Source organism: Rhinopithecus roxellana, chromosome 15 (assembly GCF_007565055.1).
Source record: "Rhinopithecus roxellana isolate Shanxi Qingling chromosome 15, ASM756505v1, whole genome shotgun sequence".
In the NCBI taxonomy this organism is placed as follows: Eukaryota; Metazoa; Chordata; class Mammalia; order Primates; family Cercopithecidae; genus Rhinopithecus; species Rhinopithecus roxellana.
In genome coordinates, this window is record NC_044563.1 from 522,266 (window position 1) to 538,256 (window position 15,991).

Consider the following 15,991-nt stretch of genomic DNA (forward strand, 5'->3'; position numbering starts at 1 on the left):
CTGGGGTGGGGTGGGCGGTTGTTTCTCTGCAGGCCCAGGTGATGTGGTGGGGACACCTGGACTGCCACACAGACGCTGGGTTGGGTCGGGCACGGGGCCCGCCTCGCCCCCAGCTCGGGGACCGCAAGAGATGTGGCCCTGGCCGCTCAGGGCGGCAGAAGGGGCGGCTCAGCCCCACAGTCTCAGGATACGGGGCTGGGGGAGGGTTTCCTCGCCAAAGGCTGTCCCCGAGGCTGTGACCCCTTCGCCCAGAGCCCCAGCTTCCAATCCTGGCGCCGCCCTCCCTGCCCCGGCCCACCCCGGACAAACAAGGCCCTGGCAGCGGAGCCCCTCCGCCGCCCAGCGCTCACAGGTTGTTTCTTCCAAGTAGGAAAACGCGGACCTGCTCGGGGCAATCTAGGGGGACCGACGCCTAGGGCGAGGCTGCCCGCGTGTGCCTGCGTGGCCGCCTCTTTTGCAGTGACCACCAACAGTGAAGGCGGCGGCCGCCCTGCTCACGCGAGTTCCCGCCCGGATCCACGCCCTTCCCGTGGGGGACGCGGGCGGCAGCGCCAACCCGGCGCGGCACCGGGACGCGAACCCGCCACGGCTCCAGCGGCTCCGTCCGTGGCGTCCGCCTGCAGGGGGCGCCCCCGCGCCTGCCTCGACCGGCTCGTCCCCGCGCCGCGGACGCGCGCGCGCTGTCTCACGCGACACCCGCCCCGGCCGCCGTCCGTCGCCGCTCTCGTGCGTGCGCGTGCGTGCTAGTGCGGGCGTCGTGCGTGCGCGCGCAAGGCGGCCCAGAAAGCGGCGCTGGGAGCCTGAGGCGACGGTGGTTAGGCGGCTCCCAGGCGGCTTGTCCGCGGCAGTGACGGCGACCGCGCTCCCCGCTTCCCGCTCCCAGCGCTTCTCCGCCCAGGCCCGCCAGCGGAGGCCGCTCCCGAGCGCCGGAAGATGCCAGCCGTGTCCAAGGGGGACGGGATGCGGGGCCTGGCCGTCTTCATCTCCGATATCCGCAACTGTGAGTGGCGGGGGCGGCCGGCGGCGCGGGGCGCGGGGCGCGGGGCACGGGACCGGGGCTGTGGCCGGGGCCGCAGGCGGAGACAGGGTCTGGGAGCCGAGGCCCGGGGCGGGGGCTCGAGGCGGGGGTGCAGGCTGCGATGCGGGCGGGGCCCGGGGCCTGAGAGTGCGGGCGGCGCTCGGGGTCTTGGGGTACCGGGTCTGGGAGTGCGGACCAGGGTGCGGGGTGGGGGTCCAGAGTTTGGGGGTGCGGACTGCGCTCAGGGTCTTGGGGTATCGGGTCTGGAGGTGCGGGCCAGGATGCACAACGGGGCCCTGGGTCTGGGGTGCGGGGTAGGGGGTACAGGGTTTAGGGGTGCAGGGTCTGGGGGTTTGGGGTACGGTCCTTCATTCACATCTCCACTCCCGTTTGCTGGTCCGCGCGGGGGGCTGCGGCACCCCCAAGGGGGTTCCAGGCCAAGACGCCCCCCCCAGGATGATGTCACCTCGGTCTTTCTAGTACTGGAGCGTTTAACCCAGCATTTTCCAAAACGGCGTGGATTTTAGCTTTGGGAGCAGAAATCTGGAAATCGGTGTCTTCCTAGGAAACAGCTTTGTGAGCTGGGTTCTGGCGGCTTATTATCCCCTGATTAGATCTCACCCACGACGATTAAAATGACTCATTCCCGGAGGGAATCTGGACACCAGCAGGCAGTCAGCAGTCGGGGTGTGGGACGGCCTCGCTGCCTGCTGCTCCAATCACAGACCTCGTTCTCAACCCCATGCGTGTCCCCTCGGGGTGGAAAAAATCCACACCAAATCGTGAAACAAGCCAGGAAGGCTTGGCCTGTTAGAAGGATGTGCAGGGTGGCTGGGTGGGTGCACCGGTCCACAAATTAATTTGACTTTGGTGTGCAGAACCTCCTCTTGAAACAAAGCCGATTTCCTGTCTGGTGTGTTCATTTTTTTCCTTGTTATCCAGCAAATAGTTGACTTCATGATTTTTTGTTTTTGTTTTTTTTGAGACAGGATCTTGCTCTGGCGCCCAGGCTGGAGCACAGTAGTGCCATCACGGCCCACCCAACCTCCCAGCTCAAGTGATCCTACCTCCTCAGCCTCCAGAGTCGCTGGGACTACAAGCGTGCACCACCCATGCCTGGCTGATTTTCGTGTTTTTTTTTGTAGAGATGGGGGTCTCGCCGTGTTGCCCAGGCTGGTCTCGAACTCCCCAGCTCAAGTGATCCACCTACCTTGGCCTCCCAAAGTGCTGGGTTTACTGGCGTGAGCCACTGCACCCTCATAATTTTTAGTGTATATTTTGAGGAATTTTTGTGATCTTCCCTTTGAATTCTCATCTCCTTAGACTGGGTGGAGGATCAGGAGGATGGTCATTCTCCCACACTCTGTGTTAAGGGTAGAAGTCCATCTAACCTTTCCCCTACTTTGTTAAAAAAAAAAAAAAAAAAAACATAGAGCTGCCTGCAGTGGCTCACACCTGTAGTCCCAGCACTTTGGGAGGCCGAGGCAGGTGGATCTTTTGAGCTCAGAAGTTTGAGACCAGCCTGGGCAGTGTGGTGAGACCCTGTCTCTACAAAAACCATGAAAATTAGCCGGGCGTGTTGGTGTACACACCTATAGTCCCAGCTACTTGGGAGGCTGAGACAAGATCACTTGAGCCCAGCAGGTCAAGGCTGCAGTGAGCTGAGATCATGCCACCATACTCCAGCCTGGGTGACAGAGTGAGACCTTTCTCAAAAAAAAAAAAAAAAAAAAAAAAAAAAAAAAAAGGCTTAGAAACACAGCCTCAGATCAGCACTTTTACGAGTAGGGTTTTTTCTCTTGCTTTGTTACGTAATGAGACTAACATGCATTTTGTAAAACTAAGTGTGTGTATTATTTGTTAAGGGGACTCCTTGGACAAAGGCTGAGCACCCTTAAGTTAGCTGCGATGTCTGTCCTTCCATTTTTGAGGAAAATTGTGTTAGGCAGGACGATGGGATTGGAAGGCATTTCCTTAGACAACAAGTCACCCACTTGTTAGATATATTGTCTGTGCGAGGGCCTGCGTTTGACAGGATGGCACCTACCACAGGGAGCGCAGTACAGCCGTCCTCCCTTATTTGTGGTTTCACCTTCTGAGGTTTCAGTTACCTCTGGTCACCTGTGATCTGAAAATAGGTGAGCACAGTACAATAAAATATTTAAAGAGACCACGTTCATGTAACTTTTATTTTATTTTATTTTATTTTTTTTTGAGACGGAGTCTCGCTCTGTCGCCCAGGCTGGAGTGCACTGGCCAGATCTCAGCTCACTGCAAGCTCTGCCTTCCGGGTTCACGCCATTCTCCTGCCTCAGCCTCCTGAGTAGCTGGGACTACAGGCGCCCGCCACCTCGCCCGGCTAGTTTTTTGTATTTTTTAGTAGAGACGGGGTTTCACCGTGTTAGCCAGGATGGTCTCGATCTCCTGACCTCGTGATCCGCCCGTCTCGGCCTCCCAAAGTGCTGGGATTACAGGTTTGAGCCACTGCGCCCGGCCATGTAACTTTTATTACAGGATATCATTACAGTTCTCTTTTATTATTGGCTGCTGGTAATCTCTTATTGTGCCTAATCTGTAAGTTAAACTTTTTCCTAGGTATGTGTGCGAAAAAAGCAGCTTGTATAGGATTTAGTATTATATGAAGTTTCAGGCACCCACTGAGGGCCTTAGAACGTATTCCTGTGGATATGGGAAAGCTGCTGTACTCTATAAATACTTGACTGTATAGAGCAGACTTTCTTCAACTCAGCAGAGCTGACATTTGGGGCTGGATCACCCTTTGTTGTGGGGGCTGTTCAGTACCTTGTAGGATGTTTATAGCAGCACCACATGCCTCTGTTTTGGTAAGAAAGAATGTCTCCAGGCATTGACAAATGTCCTCTTAGGGCAAAGTTGTCCTCCGTGGAGAACCACTCATGTATCCTGATGAATAAGACAGCCCCTCCCCTGAAGGAGCTAGTAGAGGAAGGGGTGCTTCGTCCTAGCTGGGGGAGCCAGGTCTCTTTAATACGGCCGCCTTCTCAGAATCCTCTTTCCGACGTTGCTGTTGGATGGCCTCTCATCAGCTGCAGTGCTCACTGTTCTCCTTCTGGGCAGTGGCTTCAGCTTGTGGTGCTGTTTTTCACCCGTGCGGCTCCATCTCCCCCGCTGCCCTCTAGGGTGGGCTCTCCAAGGTGGGCACCCTGTCTCGCTCATCACATTATGGCTGCTGCTCTCCTCATGGTGAGCGTCTGGCATGCGAGGTGTACCCAGCGAATGGGTAGATGAGTGAGCCAGAGAAGACCTCACATGGAGGGTGATTCTTGGGCTGGTTTTGTACAATGGGCAATTCAGGCAGCAGACCAAGGTATTTGAGGAATAGCAAATAATTAATGTATATATGTATTGAATTAATTAACGTGAGCTGGTGCCTGGAGATGGGATTGGAGGGCCAGCCGGGGTTTGAGCTCATCTGAACCTGAGCTCCATGTCCCAGGCAGAGGCGTCCCCGATTCCCCTTTCCCTGGCCAGCTCTGATTTTGTGTGCAGTTTTCCTCTCGTGAGGGTGAATGATAGGAGTCGTCGGGCCCTGTGGAAAGAGGACTCTGAGCTGACAGCCAAGGCTCTTGACCCTGCCTCTGCCTCTTAGAGCAGCTGCACACTGGCCATGGAGCCTCAGTTTCCACAGTGGACAGTTGAAGGGGTGGATTTAGAGCTGAGATATCATTAAAGCTGCATGAGTGGAGGCCACTAGCCACAGAGCCTCAGTTTCCTCAGCTGACAGTTGAAGGGGCGGATTTTGAGCTGAAATATCGTTAAAGCCTGTTTCAGCTCCAAATTTGCATCTTTCTGACTAGTTTCTTAAGTTTTCCTCCCTTAGCCTGGGCAATATAGTGAGACCCCTATCTTTACAAAAGAGAAAAAAGAATTAGCCAGGCGTGGTGGCACGCCCCTGTGGTCCCAGTTACTCAGTGGACTGAGGTGAGAGCATTGTCTGAGCCCTGGAGGTTGAGGCTGCAGTGAGCTAGGATTGCGCCACTGCACTCCAGCCGGGGCAGCCTGAGCAACAGATTGAGACCCTGAGACCCTGTCTCAAAAAAAAGTTTCTCTCCTTCAAGACCCAGTGCCAGCCGGGCACGATGGCTCACACCTGTAATCCCAGCACTTTGGGAGGCTGAGGTGGGCGGATCACCTGAGGTCAGGAGTTCAAGACCAGCCTAGCCAACGTGGTGAAACCCCTTTTCCACAAAAATGGAAACATTAGCTGGTGGGCGCCTATAGTCCCAGCTACTCGGGAGGCTGAGGCGGAAGAATCGCTTGAACCCGGGAGGTGGAGCTTGCAGTGAGCCAAGATCGTGCCATTGCGCTCCAGCCTGGGTGACAGAGTGAGACTCCGTCTCAAAAAAAAAAAAAAAAAAAAAAAGCCCTGTGCCAAGTATCTGAGGGAGTGGACAGGGAGCACATGGACACATGAACTAAGGATGCTGTATTTTCACTTCAAGTAACCCACTCCCAGCAGACTGGCTTGGGGCGTTACTCCTCTTAGCAGAGGCAGCAATGAACATGCTATGGGATTTGAAAAGGGGCCTTGTGTCAAGCTCTGCCCCTCAAAGTTGTAGCTTTTGTGGCTCAGGTAGTGAACTAACTTAATGTCTCCTAAAATTAACTTCATCCTTTCTGATTGACTTCAACCCAGCGACCCTGCATTTTCTCAGTATGAGTTCAGCGTGTGAGAGTTAATGAACTGTTTCTTTTTTTTTTTAAATTGGCATTAAAAAATCCTAGTCCTTTTATTTAGTCCCAGTTTTAGAATCTTTAGTTTGAAATAATTACAGCTTTACAGGAAGTTGCAGAAAATGGACAGGGAGATCCCTGGCATTCTTCACTGTACCTTTCTTTCTTTCTTTTTTTTTTTTTTTTTGGGACGGAGTCTTGCTCTGTTGTCTAGGCTGGGGTGCAGTGGCGTGATCTCAGCTCACTGCAACCTCTGTCTCCTGGGTTCAAGTGATTCTCCTGCCTCAGCCTTTTGAGTAGCTGGGATTACAGGCGTATGCCAACACACCCGGCTAAATTTTGTATTTTTAGTAGAGACGGAGTTTCACCATGTTGTTCAGGCTGGTCTTGAACTCCTGACCTTATGATCCACCCACCTTGGCCTCCCAAAGTGCTGGGATTATAGGCGTGAGCCACTGCGCCTGGCGCCCTACCTTTCTTAATGTGGACATCTTGCATAACTATAGGACATTTTCAACACAAGGAAACGGACGCTGGTACACACCGCTAGGCTTATTCAGATTTCATTAGATCTACGTGCACGTGTGTGTGTATGTGGTTCTATACAGTTTTAGCACCTGTAGCTTTGTGCGACCCCCATCTCACTCAAGATACAGAACTGTACCATCATCACAAAGCTACCCTTTATAGCCACACTCCTGAGACTAATCTGATCTCCATCTCTGTAATTTTGTGATCTCAAGGATGTCATATAAATGGAATCACATCATACGTGATCTTTTGAGGCTGGCTTTTTTTTTCTGTCAGTGCAGTCCCATCGAGGTCCATTCAGGCTGGTGCATTGATTGGCATTGTATTTGAGCAGAAGATACCAAGAAAACAAAATAACTGCTGAAATTGGGAAAACAAGACAATAGTTATTTGCTATTTATTCAGTTATTTTGGAACTTTCGTTTGTTTTTTCACAAATGACATATCTGCAGAGGAGAGTCATATCTAACTTAGTTAATGCATGTCTTTATGCATTGCTGTTGACATGCTGACACTAGAATGTTGTTGGAGAGGCACAACACTGCTGAAAATGTTGTCAGGCTCTGAGAATTGACTGCCAAACAATCAGGACTGTGAGGAAAGGGAAGAAGTGATAATCCTTGTGAGCCCGGGTCAGTTTGCCAGGAACACAACTTCAGGCAGGAAATGACCGTTTTTATTTCTCTGCATGTGGTGCTGGTGTGGTGCAAGTGCTTGGAGGCGTTTTCTTTAATCCACCCAGGTCTTCACATGAAGGGGAAACAGATGGAGAGATGTTATTAGCAAGATGGCAAAAATGAACTTCCATGGTCTTGAAGAAAGTGGTGCAGTTTTGCTGCAGGTTTCACGATGAATTAGAATAATTATCAGTGCTCTGCTCACTGTGGTTGGCATAAAACTCGGTCCCTTCCATTTCTTTTCTTTTTTTTTTTTTTTTTGAGACAGAGTCTCGCTCTGTCACCCAGGCTGGAGTGCAGCAGTGTGATCTTGGCTCACTGCAGCCTCCACCTCCCAGGTTCAAGTGATTCTTGTGCCTCAGCCTCCTGAGTAGCTGGGACTACAGGTGCCTGCCACCACGCCCAGCTAATTTTTGTGGAGATGTGGTTTCACCAAGTTGGTCAGGCTGGTCTCAAACTCCTGGCCTCAAGTGATCCGCCTGCCTTGACCTCCCAAAGTGCTGGGATTACAGGCGTGAGCCACTGTGCCCAGCCATTTCTGTTAACTTTCTTGAAATTAGATACCTTTGAATTGTGTTTCAGTGTGACTAAAGTTAAAAAGATTTTATTTGTTCATGGAATTCCAGTTATGGAATCATAAATTAGATATGGAGAAACTGAACACTAAATTTTAAACTCTGCTTAAACTTCAGTGTAAAAAACATAAAGTTGTACTGATTTTCGTGCATGGGAGTGAGGATCAGAATCAGAGTTGGTCAGTCTGCTTTTGCATTTCTTAAATAACCTTCACAGTTAAAAGCTCATTTTGTCCTTTTGACTGTACATTCCTAAAAAGTGCTGACTTTTAGAAAAGAATGCTCTTCTTGCATGTCTTCTTTTGCATGCTTCTGCATAATTTGTGTTCTGTAGAAACCAGTGTAGGAAGTGTGTCATGGTGGCTGTGGCGAGGAGGAAGGAAGTCTTTGCTCAGGTTGGATTTTTCTTGCCAAGGTTGGTGGTCACTGCTTCTGGGACACCCTGGTTCTCTTCGCAGTGTTTTCCTTCTGGCTCCTCTGAAGGTCGGGATCACTTTCTTTTATGACAAGTTGAAGTGTCCTGGTGATGAACATATTTTGTGCCAGATACTTACTATTACTTCTCTTTCCTCTTAAAATGACTTACACTCTGTTACTTTTGGTAACAATCTGTGTCAGGATTTTGTAGTCGAAGAGTTCCTGGAAAGGCTGTCATTGAAGGATTAAATGGCATTTCCTTGGCTCTTAAAAAGTCAAATAGGCCGGGTGCTGTGGCTCACGCTTGTAATCGCAGCACTTTGGGAGGCCGAGGCAGTTGGATCTCCTGGGGTCAGGAGTTTGAGACCAGCCTGACCAACATGGGAAAACACATATCTACTAAAAATACAAAATTAGCCAGGTGTGGTGGCACGTGCCTGTAATCCCAGCTACTTGGGAGGCTGAGGCAGGAGAATCGCTTGAATCTGGGAGGTGGAGTTTGCAGTGAGCCAAGATCGTGCCACTGCACTATAGCCAGGGTGACAAAGTAAGACTGTCTCAAAAACAAAAAACAAACAAAACCCCAGAAATGAACAGTTTTTACCAGGCCACATGATGTCTCAGATTATGAAACCACATTTGCTGATTCTGGCAGCATGTTCCTTCTTCAGAACCTTCCTGACTTTGGCTTGAAAGTTGAGCTGGTTGAAACGTCTTGAAAAGCAGTACGTGCAGTTTTGTCACGAGAGAATTTCTGGGTGGGCGGGACAGGTTGAGGTGGGTGTTCCCATGTAGAAGTGGGGGCTGAAGCTGTGTGGTGAGATGAGCTCTTTGCTTGGGACAGGGTTGTAAGGGTCTGGGCAAGACGCACAGAAGAAATAACATGTGAGTAGGAAGCAGCCCTGTTTTAAAATAGTGCCCTGGAGTCTTGCATTGGGAAGAGGACCAAGAAGAGTGTGAGGCAGTGAGATGCCCAGCACCAGGGCGGGAGAGGCGAGTTCCAGTGACTTGTGGGCACCTCAGGAGCGGGGATGACCCGAGAGACACAGGGAGCTTGGAACCACCCTTCTGCATTCAGACATCACTTTCTGCCGTCTTTGCACGCTTTTTCCTGAAACGTTGTTGGCAGAGGGGAACTTGTATCTTCTGTTCAGTTGATTCTTGATTTTAAACATTTGTTGCCTTTTGGAGCCAGCATTTACCTGGTGATTGGAGTGTGGGAATGGTTGGGGGTATCAAGGCTTCTGCAGGCTGGGAAGGTGGCAGGAGCACAGGGTACAGGGGTGGGCTGAGGGGCTGGTAGGCGCTGCAGGATTTTAGGAGGGGTGCTGTGCCCACAGCTGCCGTGTGTCCCCAAGTCCTGACTTCACTGCTAGGTTCTTTCTGCCCCGTGTAGCTCCCTTAGCCCCGCCACCCCATACCTCAGGAAACTCCAGGTCCAGCGGCAGACCTCCTGCTGGATGCGTTCTTAGAAACAACCCTTCTAGCTGGGGGTTTGGGTCAGATCCTGATTCTGCTCTCCTTTGTTTTCCACTTTTATTTTTTAAAGCCAGAACATTTATTGCATGACTAATCGCTGACATTCTTAAGATGAACTGGATGCTGCAACAGCTGCCCTCTTGGGTTTAGGTGTTGTTCCTTCACGGAATCCATGCCTGAATCTGCGGTATACAATTTTTAGGTGCCTCATTCGACCAGTTCCAGTGGTATTTCGTCTTTTAGCCTTGGCACTCCAGTTATACTTTCTCTTGCGCTTGGCAGGGTAGCCACATTTGCCACAGGTCGACTTCTGAAGGTGGTAGGCCTTAGAGCCACAGCGGCGGCACAATGTGTGCGTCTTATTACGACGCTTTCCAAACGATGACGTTCCCTTCGTCATCTCGCTTCTGCAGCCGAGACCAGAGAGCTGTTTTCCACTTTTAAATTTTTTATATGTATTTTTGTTTTTAAAATTTAGAGACAGGGTCTCACTATGTTGCCCAGGATGGTCTTGAACTCTGTGGCTCAAGTGATCCTCCCCCATCAGCCTCCCAGAGTGCTGGGATTTATAGGTGTGAGCCACTGGGCCCAGCCCTTTCCCACCTTTTCAAATTGCAGCCCTGTCAAGAGCCTGGAGTCTTCGTCTTTGACTGAAATTCAGACTCCGAGTTGTGATTGTTTTGCATTCATCTCTGTGCTTGACTTCAAGACACTTCCATTTACCTTTCTTCTCAGCCACCCTAAGCTTTGGTGTCTGTCTGCGGGTTTGCTTAAAAGTATAGAGACTAGGCCGGGCGCAGTGGCTCAAGCCTGTAATCCCAGCACTTTGGGAGGCCGAGGTGGGCAGATACTGAGGTCAAGAGATTGAGACCATCCTGGCTAACACGGTGAAACCCCGTCTCTACTGAAAATACAAAGAAAATTAGCCAGGTGTAGTGGCGGGTGAGTAGCTAGTCCCCGCTGCTCGGGAGGCTGAGGCAGGAGAATGGTGTAAACCTGGGAGGTGGAGCTTGCAGTGAGTGGAGATGGCACCACTGCACTCCAGCCTGGGCGACAGAACGAGACTCCATCTCAAAAAAAAAAAGTAAATAAATAAAAAGTGTAGAGACCAACAGCCAACATGGGTTGCCTGGCTTTTGTTTTGCGTTGTGGGGTGTTCTTCTTACCTTTAAAATCCCTCTGATGGCAACACAAGGGTGTAATGCGGATTATTTAGCGTATGTAAAGAACTTTGAGCTCCTTGGGGCAGGCGGCACTGTGTTAGGATTTGTGTTTTGCTTTTTCTGTGGACTGCCTTCATGTTTCGTGTAACGTAGCTTAAATAGTAAGTACATCTTTCTTTTTTTTTGTTTTTTGTTTTTTGTTTTTTGAGACCGAGTCTCACTGTTGCCCGGGCTGGAGTGCAGTGGCCGGATCTCAGCTCACTGCAAGCTCCGCCTCCCGGGTTTACACCATTCTCCTGCCTCAGCCTCCCGAGTAGCTGGGACTACAGGCGCCCGCCACCTCGCCCGGCTACCTTTTTGTATTTTTTAGTAGAGATGGGGTTTCACCGTGTTAGCCAGGATGGTCTCGAACTCCTGACCTCGTGATCCGCCCGTCTCGGCCTCCCAAAGTGCTGGGATTACAGGCTTGAGCCACCGCGCCCGGCCTCTCTTTTTTTTTTTTTTTGGAGACAGACTGTCATTCTCTCACCCAGGCTGGAGTGCAGTGACATGATCTTGGCTAACTGCAGCCTCTGTCTCCTGGGTTCAAGCAATTCTCCAGCCTCAGCCTCTGGAGTAGCTGGGATTACAGGAGTGCACCACCACAGCTGGCTAATTTTTGTGTTATTAGTAGAGATGGAGTTTCACCATGTTGGCCAGGCTAGTCTTGAACTCCTGACCTCAAGTGATCTACCTGCTTTGGTCTCCCAAAGTGCTGGGATTATAGGCGTGAGCCACTGTGCCTGGTCTTTTTTTTTTTTTTTTTTTTTTTTTTTTTGAGATGGAGTCTCGCTGTGTCGCCCAGGCTAGAGTGCAGTGGCACGATCTTGGCTCACTACAACTTCCACCTCCTGGGTTCAAGCAGTTCTCCTGGCTCAGCCTCCTTAGTAGGTGGGATTACAGGCATGCACCACCATGCCCAGCTAATTTTTGTATTTGGGTAGAGATGGGGTTTCACCATGTTGGCCAGGCTGTTCTTGAACTCCTGACCTCAAGCAATCCACCTGCCTCGGCGTCCCAAAGTGCTGGGATTACAGGCGTCAGCTGCCGCACCTGGCCTAAGTTTTGTTTTTTTTTGTTTTTTTTTTTTTTTTTTTTTGAGAAGGAGTCTCACTCTGTCTCCCAGGCTGAAGTGCAGTGGCATGATCTTGGCTCACTGAAACCTTCATCTCCTGGGTTCAAGTGATTCTCCTGCCTCAGCCTCCTGAGTAGCTGGGATTACAGGTGTATGCCACCATGCTGGCTAATTTTTGTATTAGGTAGAGATGGGGGTTTCACCATTTTGGCCAGGCTGTTCTCAAACTCCTGACCTCAAGCAATCCACCCACCTCGGCCTCTCAAAGTTCTGGGATTACAGGCATGAGCCACTGTGCCTGTCCAGTTTTGTATTTTTAGTAGAGACGGGGTTTCGCCATGTTGGCCAGTCTGGTCTCCCAAAGTGCTGGGAATTACAGGTGTGAGCCACCGCGCCTGGCCTGTTCTTTTTTTTTTTTTTTTTTTTTTAAAAAGAGATAAGGTCTTGCTGTCGCCCAGGCTGGAGTGCAATGGTGTGATCATAGCTCACTGCAGCCTCTACTTCCTGGACTCAAGCAGTCCTCCCACCTCAGCCTCTTGAGTGACTGGGACTATAGGATGTGCCACCTCGCCTGGCTAATATTTTAAATAAATAAATTAGTTATTTATTGACAGGGTCTCATTCTCATTGCCCAGGCCGGAGTGCAATGGTGCGATCATAGCTTACTTCAGCCTTGACTTCCTGGGCTCAGGTGACCCTCTTGCCTCAGCTTCTTGAGTGGCTGGGACCACACACCTGGCTAATTTTTAAAAAACTTGTTTGTGGAAATAGGGTTTTGCTTTGTAGCCCAGCCTGATAACGAACTCCTAGGCTTGAGCGGTCCACCTGCCTCAGCCTCCCAAAGTGCTAGAATTACAGGTGTGAGCCACCATGCCTGGCTGGTTTATTATTAGATGCTTGACATTGTGAATTTCACCTTCTAGGAGCAGAATATTTTTGTGTTTCTTGTAATATTCTTGGGCTTGGTTCTGGGATGAAACTGAGTTCTTTGGGAACAGTGTGATTCCTGCAAGTCTGCACCACCGCAATCTGTAGTCTGGGGCTAATTTTGCCTCACTCGAGGCAGTGTCTTCTCTGAATGCTTCTTGAGGCCGTTGTTTGATGTGGTTTTTCCTCCGGCTGCTGGGCCCTGTGCTCCAGCAGGGGTTCTTCTCTCCTCTTTCCTGAGACTCTTCCCTCTGCTCAAGGGAGTTTCCCTTATTTGTATTTAATGTATTTATATTTATTTATTTATTTGTTGAGATGGAGTCTCTGTTGCCCAAGCTGGAGTGCAGTGGTGTGATCTCAGCTCACTGCAGCCTCTGCCTCTGGGTTCAAGTGATTCTCCTGCCTCAGCCTCCCAAGTAGCTGGGATTACAGGCGCCCACCACTACGCCTGCCTACTTTTTGGATCTTTAGTAGAGACGGGGTTTCACTATGTTGGCCAGGCTGGTCTTGAACTCCCGACTTTAGGTGATCCGCCCGCCTCGGCCTCCCAGAGTGCTGGGACTACAGGTGTGCGCCACCACGCCCGGCCTGTTGTTATTTACCATTGACCACAGCGCAACACCATTGTCAGTCTCCAGAAAGAGGCCTTCAGGGCAGTGGGCGCATGTCAGATCTCTGCCATCTTCTCAAAGCACACTTCGAATGGTACCTTTTAAAAGTTCACTTTTGGGGCCAGGCAAGGTGGTTCGTGCCTGTAATTCCAGCACTTTGGGAGGCTGAGGTGGGAGGATCTCTTGAGCCCAGGAGGTTGAGGCTGCAGTGAGCCATGTTTGCACCATTGTGCAGCCTGGGCGACAGGATGAGACGACCTTGTCTCAAAACAACACCAGCAAATTCACATTGGCTTACGGTTGGGTAAAACCATCTAACACAAACCGTGTGTATAAAAAAGTATTGACTATCTCATGTAATTGATTGAATGTTATACTGAAAGTGGAAAACAAGGTGATCGTATGGGTACTTAACGTACGATTTCTACCAAATGCGTATTGCTTTCCTGCCATTGTAAAGTCAAAAAATCGTGAAGTTGCGCCATCACAAATTGGAGACTGACTGTACTTATTTACAGATAAGGAAACTGACATAGAGAGGTTGTAAGTTAGCCTAAGTCACGGAGCTCCCGAGAGGCAGAGCCGGAGTTTGAACTGCATCAGTTTGCCCGAGATGCCTGCCCGCCACCTTTCTGCCTCTGTTTGCCTTGAGCACCAGGCAGCCAGGTTATGCTTCTGCCTGGAGGGAGCAGTCTCATTTAAAAACAAGAAACAAACGCATGTGTGTTGGTCTGTCTTTCCTGTGACTTCTCTGTGCCCCTTTGTATTTGAGGAGTCACTGGGGCGTTACTTTATGATGGTGACAGATGCTCTGTTGGGGCCTCTCACCTGGGTCGCCTGTGTGCTGGCTGGTGCCGCACGGGAAGGCCGGCCTTTCCTTACGGATGCTGCCTTGGCTGCACCGACCCTCCCTGTGGCTTCTCCTGTTGCCTGAAGTCCCCACCAAACCCCTCTACAATGCTGAGGTTTTAAAGCTTTTCAACTTATTTTTAATCCCGTTAACCCCTTGTAGTTTATTTTCTTGTGAGATGGGTCTCCATCATTCCTCACATAGATTACCAAATATGTTCCAGAACATTTATGAGGTAATGCTTTTTTCTCCTTGCGATGCAATGTGACTGTATTCTCAAATGTTTGTGTGTTTTTACAGGCTCCTTTGCTTCTAGTCTGCTCCATGAAAATGTTGATATGTTTATTTTTAGTTAATAGGAAGTAACTGGGCAGGTCTTCCCAATAGCATTCATTTTTTTGTGATTTTTTTCTTGTCTAGGCTTGTCCTTACTTAAATGTTTTAAAAGATTAAAAAGGTTAAAGAATATAGTTTAGGCCGGGCGCGGTGGCTCAAGCCTGTAATCCCAGCACTTTGGGAGGCCGAGACGGGCGGATCACGAGGTCAGGAGATCGAGACCATCCTGGCTAACATGGTGAAACCCCGTCTCTACTAAAAAAAATACAAAAAACTAGCCGGGCGAGGTGGCGGGCGCCTGTAGTCCCAGCTACCTGGGAGGCTGAGGCAGGAGAATGGCGTAACCCGGGAGGCGGAGCTTGCAGTGAGCTGAGATCCGGCCACTGCACTCCAGCCCGGGCGACAGAGCGAGACTCCGTCTCAAAAAAAAAAAAAAAAAAAAAAAAAAAAAAAAGAATATAGTTTAAGGCCAGGCGCGGTGGCTCACACCTGTAATCCTAGCACTTTGGGAGGCGGAGGTGGATGGATCACAAGGTTGGGAGTTTGAGACCAGCCTGGCCAATATGGTGAAACCCTGTCTCTACTAAAAATACAAAAATTCCCCGAGTGTGGTGGCGGGTACCTGTAGTCCCAGCTACTTGGGAGAATCGCTGGAACCCAGGAGGTGGAGGTTGCAGTGAGCCAAGATTGCACCATTGCACTCCAGCCTGGCAGCAGAGCGAGACTCTGTCTCAAAAAAAAAAAAAAAAAAAAAAAAAAAGAATATAGTTTAAGAAGTTAATTATAAAACATTGTCCCTGCCTTGCCCACATTTCTTTCTTTCTTTTTTTTTTTTTTGAGATGGAGTCTCGCTCTGTTGCCCAGGCTGGAGTGCAGTGGCGCGATTGCAGCTCACTGCAAGCTCCACCTCCTGGGTTCATGCCATTCTCCTGCCTCAGCCTCCTGAGAACCTGGGACTACAGGCACCCGCCACCATGCCTGGCTAATTTTTTTTGTATTTTTAGTAGAGATGGGGTTTCACTGTGTTTACCGGGATGATCTCGATCTCCTGACCTCATGATCCGCCCACCTCGGCATCCCAAAGTGTTGGGATTACAGGCGTGAGCCACCGCGCCCAGCCGCCTTGCCCACATTTCTAAACCCGAGTCAATTATTTTCATTTTATAGCTGTTTATTCTTAAAAATTTACTTTAAAAATGATTGCTTGTTAAGTCTAAATTACATGTTCCTACTATTTATGGGGGTTCTTCCCCCATTTAGTCATTACTTACTGACTTTTTGAGACGGAGTTTTGCTCTTGTCGCCCAGGCTGGAGTGCAGTGGTGGGATCTCGGGTCACTGCAACCTCTGCCTCTTAGGTTCAAGTGATTCTCCTGCCGCAGCCTCTTGAGTAGCTGGGCTTACAGGCGCCTGCCGCCACTCCTGGCTACTTTTTTGTATTTTTGGTAGAGATGGGGTTTCACCGTGTTGACCAGGCTGGTCTTGAGCCCCTGACCTCAAGCGATCTGCCTGCCTCGGCCTCCCAAAGTGCTGGGATTACGGGCATGAGCCACTGTGCCTGGCCTATTTATTGATGCCTT

General features: G+C 50.3%; 2 protein-coding genes across 4 annotated transcripts in view; one reads left to right on the top strand and one right to left on the bottom strand.

Moving 5' to 3' along the window:
• Positions 1-720: 720 nt before the first annotated feature.
• The window catches only part of AP2A2 (adaptor related protein complex 2 subunit alpha 2), an 89,037-nt gene continuing 73,766 nt past the window's right edge, over positions 721-15,991 (top strand). For all 3 annotated transcript variants that reach the window (XR_004053555.1, XM_030917637.1, XM_030917638.1), the window contains exon 1: positions 721-1,000. Coding sequence is in view for 2 of the 3 variants with exons in the window: in XM_030917637.1 (XP_030773497.1) it covers positions 934-1,000 (67 nt within the window). In the remaining variant the exon portion in view is untranslated. The remainder of the gene's footprint in view (positions 1,001-15,991) is intronic.
• On the bottom strand, positions 9,466-9,837 carry LOC115893524 (60S ribosomal protein L37). The gene has a single exon (XM_030917639.1). The coding sequence runs from the start codon at positions 9,808-9,810 to the stop codon at positions 9,517-9,519; it is 294 nt and encodes a 97-aa protein (XP_030773499.1). The 5' UTR covers positions 9,811-9,837; the 3' UTR covers positions 9,466-9,516.

What these genes read in the sequence shown, in the direction of transcription:
- LOC115893524 (XM_030917639.1), bottom strand. Translation starts at nt 9,810, where the DNA reads ATGACGAAGGGAACGTCATCGTTTGGAAAGCGTCGTAATAAGACGCAC.